Source organism: Osmerus mordax, chromosome 19 (genome assembly GCF_038355195.1).
Source record: "Osmerus mordax isolate fOsmMor3 chromosome 19, fOsmMor3.pri, whole genome shotgun sequence".
In the NCBI taxonomy this organism is placed as follows: Eukaryota; Metazoa; Chordata; class Actinopteri; order Osmeriformes; family Osmeridae; genus Osmerus; species Osmerus mordax.
In genome coordinates, this window is record NC_090068.1 from 4475863 (window position 1) to 4496934 (window position 21072).

At 40.0% G+C, this 21072-nt stretch overlaps 1 protein-coding gene across 1 annotated transcript; it reads right to left on the reverse strand.

The window, feature by feature from the left end:
- Nucleotides 1–81: 81 nt before the first annotated feature.
- sim2 (SIM bHLH transcription factor 2) lies at nt 82–12024 on the reverse strand. The gene is made up of 11 exons (XM_067257815.1): nt 11850–12024; nt 9333–9415; nt 8552–8641; nt 5566–5674; nt 5029–5114; nt 3911–4110; nt 3654–3760; nt 2748–2895; nt 2442–2607; nt 1959–2343; nt 82–902 (listed from the first exon to the last, which is right to left on the reverse strand). The coding sequence occupies exons 1-11, from the start codon at nt 12022–12024 to the stop codon at nt 82–84; spliced, it is 2370 nt and encodes a 789-aa protein (XP_067113916.1).
- Nucleotides 12025–21072: the final 9048 nt, after the last annotated feature.

The window sequence follows — 21072 nt, forward strand, 5'->3', positions numbered from 1 at the left end:
ACCTGACAGTCACAGTGACCCACAGATGTAGGTCTGAGCATGAATGTTTGGCAGTCCATGACCTTTGACCCAGGGGCCGTGTCACCTCTCATTGGTAATGATGACGGATGTGCCAATGTAATGCGGGATCTCCCTGTGTGTCTCAGGAGATGAGCTAGAGGCGGGGCTTTGGCCCTTGTAGCCGTACGAGACCATCTCTTCAGCGCGGTAACCGTAGCTGTCTGTCAAGTGACTAAGTGCAGCGGTGTAAGGCGGGGCCTGAAAGGGGCTGTGTTTGGCCAGGACATGGTGAAGGTTCAACGACACGTAAGGCGCCTGGGCTGGAAGGCCAACTCCAACGCCCACACCCACCCCCATCCCAACCCCCATCCACATCCGTCTGTCCTCCTCCCCCACCTCAGGCTCCTGGAGCTTGGGGGTCCCCCTCTCCCCGTTGCAGTCCAAATTATCTGGGAGTCCACCGGCAGTGTTGGCATAAGGTGCCTCCATCATACACAGTCTCCTCCTCTGCTCCAGCACCACCTGCATAGGAAAGGGCTGTCCCAAGCCGTGGAGAGACCGGGGATGCTCGCAGCTTCCCTTCCCCACCACAGAGCCACTCAGCAGGGGGCAAGACAGCGGCTTCTCCCCCATTGAACAACCACCACCTCTGGAGGCTTTGTGGAGAGGGTCTCGGCTGAACGGTAGCTTGGTGTCCTCTTTTATGACCTGTGGCTGGGGCTGCACCAGGGGATGGGCCTCGGTGGAAGCCTTGCTCTGGCAGAGTGTGTGGTGTTCGTAAGGCTCTTCTTTAAACCTGCTGCTAGGACGTGATGTGGGGCAGCTGGAGAAGCTGTCCTGGTGTGTCTCGCCAGGGTACCTCCTGCTAGACATCACCATTGACGTTGCTGATGGGGCGCCCACTGTGGAGTAAGGACACATTACATTGAGAGCCATGCTAAAAACCTTCACTAGAAGGTTTTTGTTTTGTTTCAAATTCAGAATGTAAAGTTTGAGATTGAAGCTAACATTTTAAAACAAGCTCATGCAAGAACTCAAGGTTGAGATATATTCCAGAACACAAGTTTTAGCAGTCATGCTCAAATGTTTAAAGTCATGCTCAACTATTTAAACGCTTAGTTGAGGTTCAAGCCAAAAGGCATGGCTGGAATTGATGCTTAAATGCCAGAATTGGGGCTAAAAGGCTACATTGACAGTGAGTCAGTGACATCAGGGGAGCAGGAACATGAGTGATACAACAGACATCAGTCTTCTACATTCAATCCATTTAGCTTGTTCTAAAATGATATATTTGACCTGAGGTGAAGTGGGATAAGTGTATTTTGGGTGGTTTTGCAACTGTACTGAAGTCGTTGCTTTCAGGATATTCTTTATAGCAAGTTTCTTATTTTCACTAAAAGTTTGATCTAATTACTGTCAATACAATACTTAGTACTGCTGTCCTAAACAAATATCTGATTTTCCCCCATACTGGTGTTACGTCTCCGGCCTGATCCGGGACGGATTTTCTGTTTGTTCTTGTGTTGACTCAGGTGTTGACTCCAGGCTCCGGTTCTCCTGCCCACATACTCCATCCCTCCTGTGTAATGGTCACACCTGCATCTCATCCCCTAATCAGCACCAAAGTATTTCGATTTACTCTACATACATCTGGTCTTCCCCTACATACATTTAAATCCTGCTTAAGACCAGTTTCCTTGGCTTCTGAGTCTTTAGAAGGCATTGCCATTGTTGTCCTGTCAGGTCGTTTGCTATATAATGTGTATGCGGGTTGTAGTGCAGTGCTCTGTCGTGCTCTGTTTCCACTGTACAGCCCCATTGGTTGACATTTAGTTTAGTTTTTATTGTTTTTTAAATTAAAGAAATTTTTTAGATCTGCTATCTAAATAAATAGGACTGATTGATTGACAAAGTACCATTCAATTCAGTTCAGTTTGGTTCCAAGAGTCCCTGTTTACCTGGGTAAATTGCGCTGGCTGTGCAGGACACATCAGAGGATGGACTCAGGCGGAGGCCGTGATTTGTCTTGGATTGGCCACTCCAGTGGCCCTCACCCCCCGCGCGGGCATGCAGCGAGCTGAGCAGCTGATGCGCAGCCTGGCCGGGTGAGGGCGAGGGTGAAGGCGAGGTGGCGGTCGTTCGTATCCTCCTCTGGGGCTCGTGGTGCAGGTGTCCGTAGGAGTAGGGTAAGGACAGGCCATACGGGGCTCCACAGGGGACCTCCCCAGACTCGGGGGCAGGACTTTGCTCCTGGCAGGGGGTTAGGGAGTAGGGAGGGCTTTCTTTCCACCCTCCACCTTGAGGGGAGCAGTCCAGCTTGTCTGTGTGGTATGAGCTGTTGGGCTGGAGATTTAGTTTTTAAATTGATTTAGGATAAATGGGTGAGTCTCAAACCTTGAATGTATGTACGGTACTGTGTAGAACTGGGTAAAGCCTAATACCTGAGGGTAGGGCACCATCTTGACTTTGGTTTTGATCTTGACTGCTTTGGTCTTGAGCTGTTTGCGTGAGTCCTGAGAGGAGGCCAGGCCAGCCTTGTAGGAGAGAGACGGCTTTGTGGCTCTACTCTGCTCCTGAGACATCTGCAGCTCCTTGTATTCTATCTCCCTGTGGACACAGCACAGAGATGTGCTGATTAGTATCCCCGCATGTACAGGTTCATGCTCAAGCATACACGCACCACTTTCACAGGTCGTTTGGAGACAAACCACCTTTAAATCGGTGAAAGGTGAGAAGTGCCGACTCACGTCAGGACGTAGTTAACGCTCACGATGCAGTGCGGACGCGACGAGCGGCTGTTGTGGACGATGGTGGCGTAGCTCTGCACCCACACCCAGCCCCCATGCTTGGACAGCATACGGTAGTACTTAGTGGTGACCTGCCCTTTCACAAGCACTGCAGAAAAGGATGAGAGATGAAAAGAAAAGAGAAATTTGGTTCTGCTCTATGCCATGAAAAAGGGCAGGGAGAGAGAAGTGCATACACAGTCAACATTGTGCAACGCTGTGAATGGAAATTATATTCCATGACTAAGTTACTCATGAATATCTTGCTCCATGAATACTTAATAACACACACATAAAGGAAACTGAATTCTGAATGAATGATTGGCACATCCTCAAATTGATTCACTGTACGGAGGAAATGTGTAATATCTAATATGTGAAATAATAAAGCCATTTAGGCCATTTTATTAAAGGTCTGGCCAATGTCAGACCAGACTTTATCAAATGAAGGATTATCCTGACACATGTTTCTCATCATCAGTTACCAAGCTTGTCAGCAGAATGTCAAACCTGAATTTGTATTGGTACATAGGGTCTTAAAAAAAAAAAATCACAGAAAGGTGATCAAATCAAATAGGACTCACTGCAAAGTAAATGATCCTTGAAAATCTGCTTTTGTTTTCCAGAAAAGATGAGCTAGAGTATTCAGAGAAAAACACCCAATAGCTGGAAAGACGGCAAATATATGAGACTGTTTCTCAGTTACCCTACTACTACACAAGACCATGCCAAAATAAATTATTTACAGAGAAAACCTCTTTTCTCTAAATTGGGCTTAATTTGCACCCTGGAAAGAGTTTCTGTTATTATGTGACCAGAATGATCACAGGACAGTTGTTGAACGTTTCCATGGAGGAAGACACTCACGTAGATGGTGAGCGTAGCGCAGATGAAACACGTCACAGCCGTGGACGTGATGGTAGAGAGTCTTCTCTATCAAGTCCTGGGGTTCGTACCCTGTCAGCTCAGCCACCCTGCAAAACACGCGGTCAGGTCAAACACTGTCGAACAAGTCAAACAGAAAGTTTAGATTCAATGAAAGTAATGGGATGATATGGGTGTTAAGAGGTATAAATCTAAAGTGGGTGTAGGACCCAGGTCAGGTCCCGGAACTGTTCCCCTACCTGGAATCCAGGAAGATGAGTTTGAGGTCCAGGCTGGCCCGGAACATGAACATGTTGCTGTGGAGCTTGATCTCTGTGATGCCGCTGGGGGGAAGGGAGTGGCCCACCGCCACCAGCCCCACGATCTGGTAGCAGGAGTCGTACATCGCCACATCCATCAAGTACTGTCGGATCTTCAGGTAGCCGCTACAGTGGATCACCTGCAGAGGAGGGGAGGAAGGATGAGAATACTCCCAAACCGTCTCTGATTGTTTATCTTTTCACTCATCTCATCCAAGAAAATGTTAATGAAGCTTAAAATCACACAGCGCCCGACCAGAACAGTGTCTCTCTCCACAGGCAGTCAGGGTGATGAGCAGCTGATGCATGCAAATGCATTTCACGTTACTGTTTGTGTACTGTTTATTGTGTATATAAGTAAACAGATGAGTATGTTGGGTACTGAACATAGTCTAGGTATGCAGTGTTGTAGTGATGTGTCCATTGTGTTAAGGCAGGGAGAGCCAGCGCGCAAGTATTTTGTTGTATTTATAATACACATGACAATAAAGTTGAACTTGAAAAAAAATCTCTGATTAAAAACTAAAGTGATCAGTTCCTCTGGCTAGTGTTTTACCAGTGAATCTGTAAATGCATTAAAAGATAATGGGTGTCTACCTGGAATCCGATCCTTCTCTAAGTCTTCTTCCCTCTCTTTCCCCACTAGACCCCCCACTTCCTTCATACAGCCCCACACCTTGATACTGAAGGCACAGTTTACCTTCTGCACTTCCTGTCACCTAATCAGCCTGAGCCATGCGCCCTGGATGTTTTGAAGAGCTCTCTGAGTTTACATGTGGAATTTATCCTCAACTTATAACATAAACAATATCCTGCCTGCTGGGTCATAATAGTTGTGAGGGAGGGGTGGAGGGTTGCATGGAGAGCATACTATGAAGAATACAAGAGAGGCTGAATATGTGTCGAAGGATATAATAACAAGCTTCTTCAAGTAGATGTAATTCTGTGGGGACTGAAAGCAGGTACCCTTGAAGAGACCGATGAAAATAATAATGTATATCCAGTGCATGTGTTTATGCGTGTGTATGTACAGTATTGAATTTTTTAATTCTACAAACCTTATATCCACCACACGTCAGTCCTGCATTACGCTTGGCCAGAACACACTTCATCCTGAGGAAAAAGGAACGCTCCATTTCGTATTCTGTAACACAGACAAACACATGACTGAAAGACACAACCATACATAAAGACAAAAACACATGCAAAGACCATGTGCTACATTTCATACACGTATGTGTATGCGGATGTCCCGCAGACATCCCCCCCAAAAAACTGTGTGTGTGAGGGAGAAAGAGAGAATGTGTTTGTGTTTGAATGTGTGTTAGTGCCTTAGTATGTTCCTGTGTGTATCAGGTTGATCCCAGGGTTTTATTAAACTCTCCTAGAAGGAAGTGCTCCACTCGTCTGCTGATTTCACATAAGAAGGTGTTACCCAGCAGGGCTTAAGAAAACCTGTCTGTAGTCCACTGTTATGAGCAGAGAGACTGACTGTCTGGCTGTTCTGAAGAGCTCTGTCTGGGAGTGTAGCTGCTTTGAGAAGAAAAGAGAAAAGGAAGAAAGCAATATAAAGACAGAGTGCAGTGTTAGGATACCTTGAAGAAAGTGATGGGGGACAGGTTGGTGGGCGCTGAGGACTGCAGTCATCTCATCATGGTCTGACGGGTGAATGTACTCAAATATACTGTTTCCTGTCAACTCCACCTGAGAAACATGCACACACACAAATAAAATCGTCATGTCAGTACTGTAAGGGTACATCCTTTCATGTTTCAAAATAACCCCAATAGAAAAGGATAAGCAACGCAAATTAAATTATTTGGGCTGATTTGAGCATACAAACATGCACACACACACACACACACACACACACACACACACACACACACACACACAAAAGGGTTTCTTTTGATAATTTGACACTTTCATTTCAGTAGATTACATCCTCGCAGACAAATGTCTTTTGTAGGATGTGTGCATTTGTGTGTGCATGTACTGTATCTGGATATATCACAAGCCCCTGACATCGATCTGCACATTCATTCATGGCACCTTCAGATGAAGCAATGTCAGAAGAGGCAATGAGGTTAATTTAGGCAAGAGCGGATCATTTCCATGTGAAGGCAGGACTACAGCCATGCTCGTCTTTGATCTATTTTACCTCCCAAATTTGGGGGCGTCTTAAGTCAGGGAGTGGGTCACTGCTTGCCACTTCAATGACAAATTGGTTTCTTCACAGTATGGAGTTAGGCTGGAGTAATCCAGGCTTTGTAGTTGTAGAAAGCGTATAGGGGCAGAATGTTGGCTTGCGAGAGAGAAAATGGGAAAAGAGCATTGATATTCAAGAGTAGCAAGTGAACTGAGTTGGTAGGAATTTTGAATGTCTTGTTTTTGTTACGTTTTGTGCCAGTCCTTGAATGGTTATGTGTACTTTTTATTTAGTTTCATCTAGTTTTAGTTTTCATTTGGAGGGGAAAAAATGTTGGTGTTGAATGAACAGGCCGTGTGGTAATGGGTGACGCTCACTGACTTCAATGTTGCAACTGTCTCAAAGTTAATGTTAGAATGACAGCGACCTTAGCCCTCTTTCTTTCTCTTTAACGTTCACACATGCAGTACAACACGGCATTCAAACACATATTTAGATGTCAACAAAAGCAGACAGAGAGCATTTGAATAAACCTTGGCACACACAGATGTTTAACACAACGGAAGCAGTGATCGGCAGTTTGGGGAGCATGAGGGAGCCAGGCACTCCAAGTGGTGGCTGGTGAAGTTGATCATGGACAGACTGATTGCTGTTACTCAGCCTGCTCACACCACCGCCACCCCCACCACAACCACCATACACTTCCTGAGGGGAGAGCAGCCGGCAGTGTGTCTGTCAGGTGAGCTTTTAAACGCATCAGCATTTCTACTGGCCATCCACTTCACTGCTTCTTACTACACCAGCCTTTAACCTTGCATGAGTGGCTTTGATGACTTTAAGAACTGGTATGTTCTGAATATAAAACTAGATAGAGTAGGGACTAGTGAAAGGACAAAAGGTTTAATCTGGTTTATCTGTCAAAATACTTTTGTTACCTTAAAATGTAAGCACTGACCGTGACAAAGAGTGTGTTTCTAAACCACTCACCCCAGCATGAAAGAAAATACAAGTTGACAAAACATTGACAGCCTCGTACATTTTTCAAAAATGGTGTTCCCATTCCTTCTGACATGATTTTACAGCCACTCATTGAATTCCCATGAATGAATGTGATTACAGATCACAAATATACCACTATCTTCCGTGATACCACACAGACTAGTGAAAGGACAAAAGGATTTGGATTCTACAGACATAAGTTCACACACTTTTAGACTTTTAGATTTAGGACTGCCAGACCAGCAATGTCATTAAATGCACTTCCCACTATCCTTTACTGCTGAAATCTTGACTGATAAACAGGATTTGTAATATCCACTCATTTAACTCACTAGATCAGTTTATCTTGTTTATCAATGGACAGGATTTGTCCAACTATGCATCCCAGAGGGTTGACTCAAATTGCAGCTACAATGTCTGCCTATTTTGGAGTGAGGCAGCCGGCTCCATGCGGCTTGACATTCTCAGGCTCTGCATGGGAATAATGAGATGATTCTGTGTGAGTGCACGTGCAGCAACAGGGCTAGACAGGCCGAGCACCTCTCTCTAGCTATGGAGAGGAGGGGAGAGGCATGCTTGGAGAGGGGGAGTTTGCAGAAGGGGGAGGTCTAACAACGCAACTGATGAAGAGAATTCAGCAGGCAGTGAACACCCCTCCAGAGCCACTATCGCACTTCATCCAGCCACTCAGATCAGTGGCGGCCATGCAGAGACGCTTCCTAGGCTGTCTGGACCCAATATGCAGAGGCCTACAAGGATTCTAATTTTGCACACTGTTCACTGGTCTAGCTGTGGTGTTGGAAAGAGTCTGTAAGGATGTGGGACACACTCACATACCCTCATAGGCGGCGGAACCAGTGTATGTACTTACACACGGACAGTACACACACACACTGTACAGATACAGTGAATGTACTGAAACTCAAAATTTCAGCTAGACTTTCTGTAATAACTATCAGTGCTCAGTTTTATCATATTACCCAGTGAGGGCAACCTGTCAAGTTAATCTTAGCTTCAATATTAGCACGAGTTAAGCTACCGATTTCACTGTCCTACACCAACTCTACATTCACATCAGGATTATCTTGATCCTTTTGCAAGTCCCAAATTATGAAATGAAGTGCTTTCACACAAAGACCTTCAACAACACCTTGAATAGACAGAAAGATAATGCTTGGTGACCACCCAATGCCCTCTCACTTATCTGTGTGAGCTGAACTTAGTCAACCTTTACTTAGCAATCGGCAGCCTCTTTTTATTATTTTTTTACAGATTGCCAAATAAATGTTTGAACAGGCATATTCGAAGGCAAGTGTCCCTTAAGTGACCTTGGTTGCATCGGAGGAGGGAGGCAGGGAGACATGCAGTTGACATCTTATGCACCAACTGTCGAAGAACCAGGATGGATGATTGTGGATGAAGAATGTTCTTACCTGGGACAGGCCAAGGTGGACCGACGCGGTCTCAGAGATATACATGATTTTCCCATCAGAGGCAACAACAAATACAAAGCCGTCTAGAGTCTGGCAAAGAGAGATGTGACAGTTGTTAGGTAATGGGGAAAAAAAACTGTCTTTTTACTAATGAAATTTGGGTCCAAATAAAATAAGAAATACATTACAAATTTTGGGCAAAGCCTACACATGATTTTCATTATGTTTTAACTTATTAATATATATTCTTTATTAATTATGTTCTGTCCAACAATACTATGTGCATGAGTTTACATTTACATTTAGCAGACACTCTTATCCACAGTAGGTCAGTAAGTACAGGGACATTCCCCCCGAGGCAAGTAGGGTGAAGTGCCTTGCCCAAGAACACAACGTCATTTTGCACGGGCTGGAATCGAACCAGCAACATTTTGATAAATAGCCCGATTCCCTAACCGCTGAGCCATCTGACACCCATGAGTTGTAAGATTACAGATAAATCTGTCATTTTTAAATGTGTTCTATTGAGGAAAAGTTCCAGTTTGTGACAAGTATGTAAAATGACTGCATGTATTAGGCATTACTTGCCTTTAAGCCTGAGTTTGTGAAGTACACAATTAATTTATACAGAAATTGAACAAAAGCTGGAGTTTAATTTTGGGTGTCAATTTTGTTTCAACACACAATTACACAGCGGTCCAAATTATATTGCTAATTTGGGAAAACATGACAAAAGGGTTGTCAATATTTTGGGGTGTGATTTGATTTGCCATTGTCTAACCTGTAACAGATGGGATCCCAGCTCTTTAGCCATGCTATCTAGAGAGCTGAGTCTTGATGGTTGACCCCAAGCCTCCCCGAGACCTGTGAAGCAGCACACACACACAGGACAATCTAGTTTATCTGTGAAAATACTTTTGTTACCTTAAAATGTAGGCACTGACCGTGACAAAGAGTGTGTTTCTAAACCACTCACCCAGCATCAAAGAAAATACAAGTTGATAAAACATTAACAGCCTTGTACATTTTTCTAAAATTGTGTCCCCACTCTTTCTGACAGCTACTGCCATTACTCTTTGAGTTCCCATAAATGAATGTGATTACAGCTCACAAATATACTGTTGTATACAATTCTATTTTAGTGTTAAACACACAGATGGCTACAGGCCAATATTTAAGGGGAGATTCACTCAAGATGTGTCCCTTGAGATTTCACTTTGATCGTTGAAGATCTAGTTCAACAAATTAGATCACTAACTATACTTAACATCTGAAAAAATAGTTTTGAATCAAAAATATCAATGGAATTAGAAAAGGTCTTCAAACTGTAAAATACTTAACACTTATGTAATTATATGTAGTAAAAGGGAGCAAATCATCAAGTTGATAAAAATCTGCAGCCTTTGTCTAGAGATGTAGGCTAACCCACAGTGTGTCAAGCTGTTTTTTAAGGAAATCCACATTGTAGAAGCAATGAAAGCTTTTTATTTTGTTTGTATATTATCTTGTCGTTTTTGTATTAGGCTACCATTTTACAATAAGTTTAACATTTTACTTAAAAGGCATTTTAACTTCGTAACTGTTTACCAAATATCAACAAGGCATGCTGTCAATTTTCGAGAAAAAGTCAAAAGGTCAATTGGAATAATTGATTATTTCTTTTATATATATATATATATATATATATAGTGCATGAGTTCAGTCAACATATGGTACGCTATGCTAGCTCACATAAGACATTACAATACTTGGACGGTTTAGAGTTGTTCACATATTTTCCTATTTCCAGTCTGAAAAGTCTCTATCTTTGCGCTTATCAAAAGCATGCAAGAGTTGTTTGAAGTTCTCATAAACACTGGGTGACTACTTAATGTTTGGATCTTTACAGTTTTGGCGTATTTCACAAAATAGTCCGATTGCTGTAGGACTTGATGGATTCCAATTTGAATCAACTTCGCCTTCGCGTCATGACACCGCAGTTTACAATGTATTTATTTATTTATTTATTTATTTATAATAGTAACTTAAACTAAGTAATCTCCTAGTTTGCTTCAATGTTTCACATTTAGCGGGATAGCATTACGTTTCAGTTGAAATTATTGTTCGGGCCTACAGTTTGTGATTGTAGACAAATATGAAATTAAGGATTCATGACCTAGGGGCCACAGGCCAGAAAAAAAAAAGAGACAAACTTTCAGTACAAGTCTGAGGTGGGCTACGCGGTCAAGTGATTTATTCAAATGCGTTCAACAAAACAGCAGTGTAAACGTAGAAAAGACTACTATCATAATGTTAGGCTACTACACTCTTGAATTTAAGATATTTTCAAAGCGTTATGCCGCATGGAGTCCGAAGGATTTTATTCGAGTTATGATCATTTGTCAACTAAACTTCCGGATATTTTAAATTTATTTTTATAGGACATATTGAAAGGCGTGGCTGTTCCAACCAAGACGGTTTTGTTTGGTGATTTAAATGGAGTTCTAATGGAGCCTGAATAATGAATTTGAATTCTATTTTGTATTTACATAAGTATTTGTTAAATAGCATAGTTAGCGGAATGCAATCTAAGTTATTATTTGATACGTTTCTTAAAGTGTGTCCTATCAAATGACAATTGATGAATAGGCCTACAATATCGGCATGATTTAAAGCAATCCCTTGCGTTTAATGTTTTTGATGAAATATAGGCTTTGGTGCAGGTTTACATTGTAAAGGATGAGTGATGTCAAAGGATTTTATATTTTTCCAAGGAAGGTCTACAACTACTTAAATGGGACAATAATGCTTGGTCTAACATAACCGGGTCCTGCAAGTCCGTGCGCAAGGTTCATGTGACTTATGAGTGATGACAGGCCAATTCAGGGAAGGAAAATACTGTTTTCATGAGGTTCAGCGAGTCGAAGTGTTGGTTTTATTGGACATAATTGGACAATTTATCTTAATTTATAATCTAAAGGCACTTGTGTAAAACAAGCTCGAAAACATCACTCATGTCAAATATAAACAACCAGAGAAGTTTATACTTGGCTAAATGAATGATTACACATGCCTAAAAAACACACACACCTAAAGTTGCCTTCTCCACGAATATAGGTAAACGAAAAGTACACTAGAACTGCATTAGGACTTGTGCCACATCATCACTGTTCGTACTGATAACGAACTTAAAATAGGGTAAGCTAAACATAGCCACTAGTACAAATATGCAGGCGGCATTAAACACTTTTCCCGAATCGTAGGTCCAACTTTTCATACCAAAAAACAAATAACTCGGCTAAGAGGTTTTAAGACTCACCATCTGGAAACACTGCTCTCATCTTCAGGTAACTGGTGGTAAGCCGAATGATTGAAGCCTTATCCAGTTGTGAGGTGATGGCAGAGGGCAGAGGCAATAATTTCGCCAGTTCATAAAATTCTCCATTTTCTTTCTCTCGTCTAGTCTTCGCAGCATTCTTAGACTTTTCCTTCATCTCTGACTGAAGAAATGTAAATCCTCTTGCATAACAGTTTACCTTCCTCCTCCCCCTGCAGATTTTGCCTTTCGTTGTTTTTGTCAATCAAAATGCCCATGGAGTTTGCATTGTGCAGGTGTTCTGAATAAATCAAAAGGGAAAATATGTCCTCAGTGAATTCCAGATATGAGGATATTTTACGGAACAGTCTTGCATTAAATTGAGATGACTGAAGGGAACTGTGCCATGTAATATTATTAAAACGTTTATAACCTAAAACAATAAAAAAGGTCAGTCAATGCTGTTTGAATTAACATAATTAATTAGATGATAGATACAGGTTTTTCTTAAATTACTTATTTATTCGTTCCAAACGCACAGCTTCTTTGACTTCCTAAGTGAAGGGATAACAGGTTGCTCACTGTTTAAGGCACAGACTCCGGAATACGTCGACTTTGTCAAACATCCCACTGATGAACGCCCCGTTTCGACAGGAAAGACCGTTGTTAATTTCAAACACTTGCCTGGTTCATAAAGCATTACAAAGAGCTAACTCAATTCATCCCTACATTCATTTGTATAGTAGAATTAGTGTGAAAACGTTTTGCCTATATTATGAATTTAACTCTAGCAAGTGGAACAATTCAGATTACGTGGGACGTTGTAATGTTACTATACAGCGTTTAAAAAATGCATCCCAAACTGTATATTCCATCAGGAAACAAATTTAATTTAATGCTTAAAAAGTCAGCGAGAACATGCTGCATAAAGATGTCGATGATGTAGAGAGGGTATTTACCTTGGCAATTTGAAGTATCTGCTTTTGGTGTGTTAGGCTATTTCTCACTCTTCTTTCATGTTCATAACCATTCATAACCACCAGAAACATGTCCACAATGACGCATTGCAGTTAAGATGATATTTCTGAATAGGCCTGTGTCCTTCCAATGCAACGTCCACTTCAGTTTCATGGATATATGAGGAGTTCTTCATTTCAACGTTTGTTGTTCTATAGCCAGCACCATGCATTTCACTTGAAGTAAGGATATAGCCTACAATACACTACCGTTACCTATTCTTCATGCTTTCATCTTTAAGTTCGCTTTGTTAGAGTTAAGCAGCCTAAACCCCGAAGATAGTGCTATCGACATCCTACAACAGGCTATCCGTTCATTCCTTATGCTGAACCAAAGCAAGACTGAAAGGTCGGCGGTGCGCGGAAGAGACGGCAAAATTCCAAACTGTTACGTCACGGAGTGTCCACTGTTTCAGCGTACGAAGGTATAGCGCGTTTTCAAGAAGCATCAGTATAGACGGAGTCTGACTGTTTAATGTTGTGTTGAGTGTCTGTTTGATGATAAATGTACGGTCTTGGCACAAAAAATAAATCAGTGAAAAATGATGAATAACTTTTTTTTTTATTGTTAAGTAAAACTAGCCTGGGTCTGTAAAAATTATTTAAATTTAAGAAATGATGAATGAATTCCGTAGTCATTCATTATCACACATGCATCATTCGTTTTCATGGTTCTGTTTTTTATCCCACATGCAAAAATAAAAACAGAAACCTAGTTGGAAAATACTGTGATCATATCCCAAATGTATACATAACAATATTTAAGAGAATAGTAATACCATTTATTTCAAATTAAGTAAACATATAGCAGTAAGATCTTCAATGATTCTTTGCTAAATGATCGTACGAAGTTGCATGTACAAATGCGTTATGAGATAAACCTTTGTTTTATACATTAAAAACAAATTATAATAATGAACACATAAATGATTAAAGTAACAAATATACAATTATGTTAAACAATTCAATTGCATTATCCTGTCAGCAACTTTGTAATTGTATTTCATATTTTTATTTTCGCTTATAGGTCTTTGTTTAAATAAAAATGCTGTGAGGTATTAAACTGAAATAATTTGAAGACTTTTGACAATAAAACTTAAATATCATTAAAGTAAAACCCACCAAGTTTATGTTTATGAATAGGCCTACATACAAGCATATAGTCTTTTAGTCTAGTTCTACTAATATATACAATATCCACATATAACTTCTAAATACTGTAACTAATCAAATCAAATACCATGAAGGGCTCTATCACTGGTCAAAAGTTTACCTTAATTATTTCATTGAGTATCCCAGACATACATACTTTTGTAATAAGTTATAATTCGATAACAGGAACTGTTAGTTTACAACCCCAAATCCAAAACAGTTGGGACGTTGTGTAAAATAAAATAAAAAACAGAATACAATGATTTGCAAATCTCATAAACCCATGTGTTATTCACAACAGAACATAGAAAACATATCAAATGTTTAAACTGATGAAATGTAAAATTTTAAGGAAAAAATAAGGTAATTTTGAATTTGATTGCAGCAACACATCTAAAAAATGTTATGTTCACCACTGTGTAGCAGCCCCTCTTCTTTTAACAACAGTCTGTATCTGTCTGGGAACTGAGGAGACCAGTTGCTGGAGTTGTGGGAGAGGAATGTTGTCCCTTTCGTGTCTGATACAGGATTCTTGCTGCTCAACGGTCCTGGGTCTTTGTCATATTTTTTGTTTCATGATCCACCAAATGTTTTTAACTGGTGAAAGGTCAGGACGGCAGGCAGGCCAGTTCAGTACATGGACTCTTCTATACGGGGCCATGCTGTTACAGATGCAGTATGTGGATTAGCATTGTCTTGCTGAAATATGCAAAGCCTTCCCTGAAAAAGACATTGTCTGGATGGAAGCAAATGTTGCTCTAAAACCTGTATATACCTTTCAGTATTGATGGTGCCTTTCCAGATGTGCAAGATGACCATTCTATATGCAGTAATGCATCCTCATACCATCAAAAATGCACACTTTTGAAGTGAGCACTGATAACAAGCCAGATGGTCCCCCTCCTCTTTAGTCCGGAGGACGCAGAATCCATGGTTTCCAAAAATAATTTCTCCTTTCAATTTGTCTGATCACAGAACAGTTTTCCCACTTTGCCTCAGTCCGTTTTTAATTAGCTTTAGCCCAAAGAAGATGGCAGTGTTTCTGGATTATGTTCACATATGGCTTCATCTTTGCATGACAGAGCTTTAACCTGCATTTGTGGATGGCCGGGCAAACTGTGTTCACAGACAATGAGTTCTGGAGGTGTTTCTGAGCCCATGTAATGATTTCCTTTACCGAATCATGCCTGTTTTTTATGCAGTGCTGCCTGAGTTCCTGAAGATCACAGGCATGCAGTATTTATTTTCCTCCTTGTACCTTACACACAGAGATTTCTACAGATTATCAGAATAATTGTATTATATTGTAGCTGATGAGATATTCAAAGTCTTTGCAATTTTACGTTGAGGAACATTATTTTGAAATGGCTCCACAATATGTAGATGCAGATTTTCACAGATTGGTGAACCTCTGCCCATCTTTACTTCTGAGAGACTGCCTGTGTAAGATACTCTTTTTATACCAAATCATATTACTGACCTGTTTTCAATTAACCTAGTTAGTTGCAAAATGTTCCTCTAGCTGTTTATTTTTTTTAACACTTGCCTTTTCCAGCCTTTTATTGCCCAAATTCCAAATGACAATTTTTTTGCCTTAAGATTTTACATTTCCTAAGTTTAAACATTTGATATGTTTTCAATGATCTATTGTGAATGACCCAACTTTTGGGGAATTGGGGTTGTACATAAAGATAGTTTGTGTTTGTGCAGGATGTATGTGTGTGTTTGTGTGTGGTTATGGACACAAGCATACCCCCACCGTCTCATTCCCCTACCAATGGGATCTTACCTCTTTCACAGATGGCCAGTGTACAAACAGTAGGGGTCCCATATGCAAAGACCTAACTTTGTACTGAGCATGCATTTTCAAATGAAAACAGCACGACTTTTCATCTTTTCCTACCTGAACTTGTTGGACTTGATTATCACCCCGTGTGGTGTCTAATACACAAGACAGATAATTGTTTCTTGTGAACAGTGGCCTTTTAAAAATGGTCCTCATCAGCTAATTTCTTTACATTCCAGAAGCGTTGGCTGTGATACTTGGGCTATCGCTTTCTGCATAGCTGTCACCGTTGATGGATTAACACAGCTCCAGTCCGATATGGAAAATTATGTATGAGGACTTCTATTCCCTTCAGGCCAAAGCCTGATTGACTGTGAGTACTCCCACACACATACTCCCACCTCCTCAACTGCACACCTATTTCTTGCCTCGTACAAGACATCAATCTGTGGCCAGGCAAGTGTGGATGCCCTTAGAACACATGAATGGTGGTTTACTGTCTGGGACTACCTGGGTAGATTGAGGTTTGTCAAAGACAACAAATGACCCAAATAATGGACCAGCTGGGGTGTGTTTAAATGGAGAACATTCAATTAAAACTCAACAATTATTTTTGGTTGGGGTTTTGAGTGTTTGCATGTTCATATACTGTATATATGTAGAGAGACAGACAGACAGAGATAAAGAGAAAGTGAACAGAGGCAAGGAATAGCTTAACCCCTTGTTAACCTCTATGTGGTCAATTTACACACTCATTGAACTTTCACACTTCCAGGTGTGCTGCTCTTGCCCATGTCAGTATGTTCCCAGTGGCCTCTGGACTTAAAACCCACCTCACACTGAGAGCAACCTGATAAAATGAAGCTGGATCTTGTGTCGGGAAAAAGGACGAACATTCAAATACATGCTATGCTCTACTACCACTCAAATCCAAAATGGTAGCTAGAGGAGAGTATTATTTAGTGCTGTGCCACAATGATACATAGATAGCTTATACAAGGATTCTTAAAAACTTAGCATTTTGACCAGATGTGTTTTAGCAGCAGTAAAGTTTGGACACATTCAAGTTTGTAAAGTACAGAAATGCATTACTATATAGTTTGAAATACCTGACCATGGAAAGCTATTTATGAAAATGCAATCTATTTCAACAGAGTTTGTATTGTTTTGAATGTGAGTGTTTTTCAGTGTCTTTGTTGTTGATGTTTGTCTTGTTGGCATTTAGATTAATTGAGTTGGAACACATTTGTTTGATATTTAATTTATTCTCGTGGGTGAATAACATGAAAAATCTATCATGAAAATATGTACTGCATGAAAATAAACAGCTGAGGTAGGATGAGTGATGAGGATCCAAAGTGGAGGGAAATCCTTAAAGGAATTAGTATGTTGCTTTATTGCCAGTCCCTCTCTCAAAAGCTTCTAGGCTGCATGGGTTGAGTGTAATGCAATAGGCTAAAGGGTCGTTTATCCTCAGTAACTAAAGCCAAATCAAATTTAGGAAAATATGCACTCTAAAGACTTGTTTCATAGATCATTGAGTTCTGGGCATAGTAATTTCTCTGGAAACTGTTACAGTTGGTTAAAGGAATAAAGACACTTACGAAGTGTAACTACCTAAGCTCAAACATTTTAAACAGTCATTGTTAGCGAATTTCACAGGAGTGAGTGTTTGAGGGTGAATTGTAAGTGAGCTATTTACAGCACAGCATGTGGTTGCTTTGCATGTTTGTAAAAGTAAAAATGGTGTACAATATTTTGTACTTTGTGTTGACCACAGCAACGTCACTTTAATTTTTGGGCAAAACAAGTACTGGTTCAGCTAAGCTAACATATGCCTAGTTAAATAGTTGGATCAAAGAAGTATGTTTACTTTTCAGCAATTTCTTTGAAAAATAAAAAATAAAAAAGACATCAAGTAAAGTAATGATTAATGACTGGGTTTGATTCCCAAATGAACGTCCAAAGATCTGACTCCTCTTATAAACGTTTGCTTATTATTATCCTAGTCCATATGCACCATTGAGGCTGAGCACTGGAGTTATTAATGTAGAGGATTGTTGTGATCTCTCAAGGTAATTGTTTTAGAATCATGCAGATTTAGACTTGAATAGGGCAGACTGTATTCATTTATTGAAGCCTTTGCCTAATGGAGAAAGGTTCAATCAACTGACTGTGGTTGATTTCATAATTTAGGTGTATGATAACTACTACAGCAAGGGGTGGGATGAACTACAGTTGATAATGTAACCAAAGCCCAAATCTAAATTATCTTTTGAAACTACGACTCCTTTGCTAAGTAAAGGGGTTGCTGTGACAGCTTGCTTGACTTACAGACCAATCATTTTTCTGCAGTGCAACAGGTTAGGTGACACAATAGATATGATAGATTTCAGGTTATACTCCCTGGCCGAAATAAATAATGAAGTTCAGCATCTGAGCTTGGACTAATGATGAGCACTAATGATATATATAGAGCTAGGCATTGTGGGTATCTCCTGTTTTGTCTAGAATTTAGCATCACTCATGTCATGTCAACCACACAAGTCAACATATATCATGCTGTTTAGACTTGTTTAAGTGTTATTGTATATAAATATAATATATTATAATTTAATTTTCAAGAATTAATGAAGGCCTTCTAAAAATGCACCATAGTATTGTGTAGTAGTATAACTAACCCCAAAAACATGGTTGTCCAGAGAGATAGATTGTCAACTGTCCAATGTCTAGTCATGAGATTTATGAGATATATATGAGAATTATTATTATTTATTATTATTTTAAATAAACTTTAGTTTTCTCATTCCCATTAAATCATTGGACACAAGGGCCACACCAGGATGTGTTTCTACTAGCAACATTTGAGATGTGTACAGTGACGAAAGGTCTCAAGAGAGCATCACAGTTGCAGACAACACTAACACAAATCTATAAACACGTTCTCACATCTGTACAGCGGTAGCTAAAGGAGCTTAGGACTACCTCTAAAGACAAATTCTGTTTCAATTCCTCATCTTTAACGAACTGTTTTAAGTTCACTTTTGACAAATATTGTTTTTGAGGAGTTTTGGTAATTCCTTGCTCCCTCAATTGTGCTTCTGACATTTAGCAGTCGCACAATAATAGCGTCGGAGTACATATGCCAGTGGAAAACTGCACCAGCCGAGAAAACGACTTCACTTACTCTCCCCACCAATGGACTAGGTCCATTCAGAAAGAATCCTAGTGGTTATTTGTCTTGAAACTGAACTTGAAGAAGAAGCATGAAGCAGAATGATCCTGAAAGTCTAGTAACATGTAAACAGTAAATATGATCATACACGTTTCCTACATTTGTCTTGAGGGCCATCTCATTTATAGTTTTAGTGTCTGTTTAATACATTGCATAGTGCTTTTTGGAGATCTTAAAATAGGGTTAGTTTCCAAGTTGTGGGTCAGTCAAGTCCAAGAGACTGGGCCAAGTGAAGATGTCAACACAAGAGAGCTCAAAGTAAAACAATGTTGGCCTATTAGGTTAGTGTTCTCGAGATGTTTGCCCTTTCTTTCAGGTTGAAAGAAACATTTATAATGCCCGATTTACAATTGTCCAGTCATCTGAGAGGCTCAGCTTGAGTGTATCAGACACCTGCACCTTACATATATATAATCAATACTTTGATTTAGTCTTGAACTTGTATATTTGGCAACGATTTAATTGACTTGGTACTTTGACAGCAATAGGGTAAACATAATAGACTTCTTACATTTACATTTAGTAAATGTTTAATATAAAGCTAAGGTTAGTAAATAAATAAATGAATAAATGAATTTCCACTAATATAAAACAACCATAATTATACACACACACAAACACACACTGTGCTCACCAAGTTGCTGAATTAAAACCACACACACACACCCTGTGTTCACCAGGTTGCTGCATTAAAACCACACACACACCCTGTGCTTACCAAGTTGCTGTATTAAAACCACACACACACACTGTGCTCTCCAGGTTGCTGTTTTAAAACCACACACACACCCTGTGCTCACCAAGTTCCTGTATTAAAACTGAAGGAAACATAGCTGCAGTCCGATCAAGGGAAATTCCTTCATAATGGAGCTCACAACATATTAAAGTGCACAGAAAACTAAAATGTCATGCAAACATCAATATTGGACGGGTGATAATCACGTCTTTTCACGGTAAAAGGCTCTACGCGCCTCAGTAATGCAAAGGCATGCATATGGACGTATCCAGATCAAATGCTTTCGTTATTTGAATTTATTTTCAGTCATTGATAGGCCTAGATGAGCATGATTTAGATCACTTGAGATGTTTGCTGACTTGTATTTTTGGGGGTAAACGTTTGCACCTTTTCATTCCAGGTTACGACCAGTGTTTTTTTTACGAGCATGAAAAGTATATTGCCGTTTTAATTAGAAAGTTGTGTCTATAGAATTATACAATAGCAGCAAAGAAACCTGTTGAACTCTGTGAAAATGTTAGTATCATTTTTTAATGAAAAGCATTCACTGAGTTTTTACATTGTAGTACGCAGACCTAGTAGCCTGTCCCATAAAATTAGAAGATAGCTTTTTAATATGAACTTTGGCACATAATTAACCAACTTAAGTTTTATGAAATTTGTCACTTACTAAAAATGTGCTCTTCTTTATATTATGTGCTATTTGTGTATTTGACATCCTTGTTTTGTTTACAGTTTTTTAGTCGTAAAATCATTTTGTTTAGTCACCTATATTGGCCTAAATGTATGCTGGCTAAATAGTGTTCTAATCAGTCCTTGCACACCTGCACAGCCCTTTTACATGACCTCTTAGGAAAAGACACATGTGCAGTTGCATGTAATGTGCAGTTGGCCCAGAAGTGTGGTCACATTGGGGGATTGAAAGATGTTCCCAATGGATGACCAATGATAAATGAGATGACCAATGAGAAAGTGAATCATATTCATAGTTAGTAGGTTCACTTCAGAGGATTTGCCTCTTAAATTAAAATAATCTGTCACAGCCTATGGATTAAAACTCAAATTAGTTTAGGCTCCAGTGTGATTAATAATTGTTCAATCTGTGACTGGTCAGCAAACTTCTGACATGTAAAAAGACCATTAAACCCAAGAAAATACACATTTGCAGAAATAATTTAATGCTGCCCCCTAGTGGGAAGACCAATACAGTCTTTCCCCCCAAAAAGGCCTTTACATCTGCTACTACATGAATAAACTTATGTTTTTCTTTTTTTATCCAAGCCCCAACTGCAGCAAGTTGT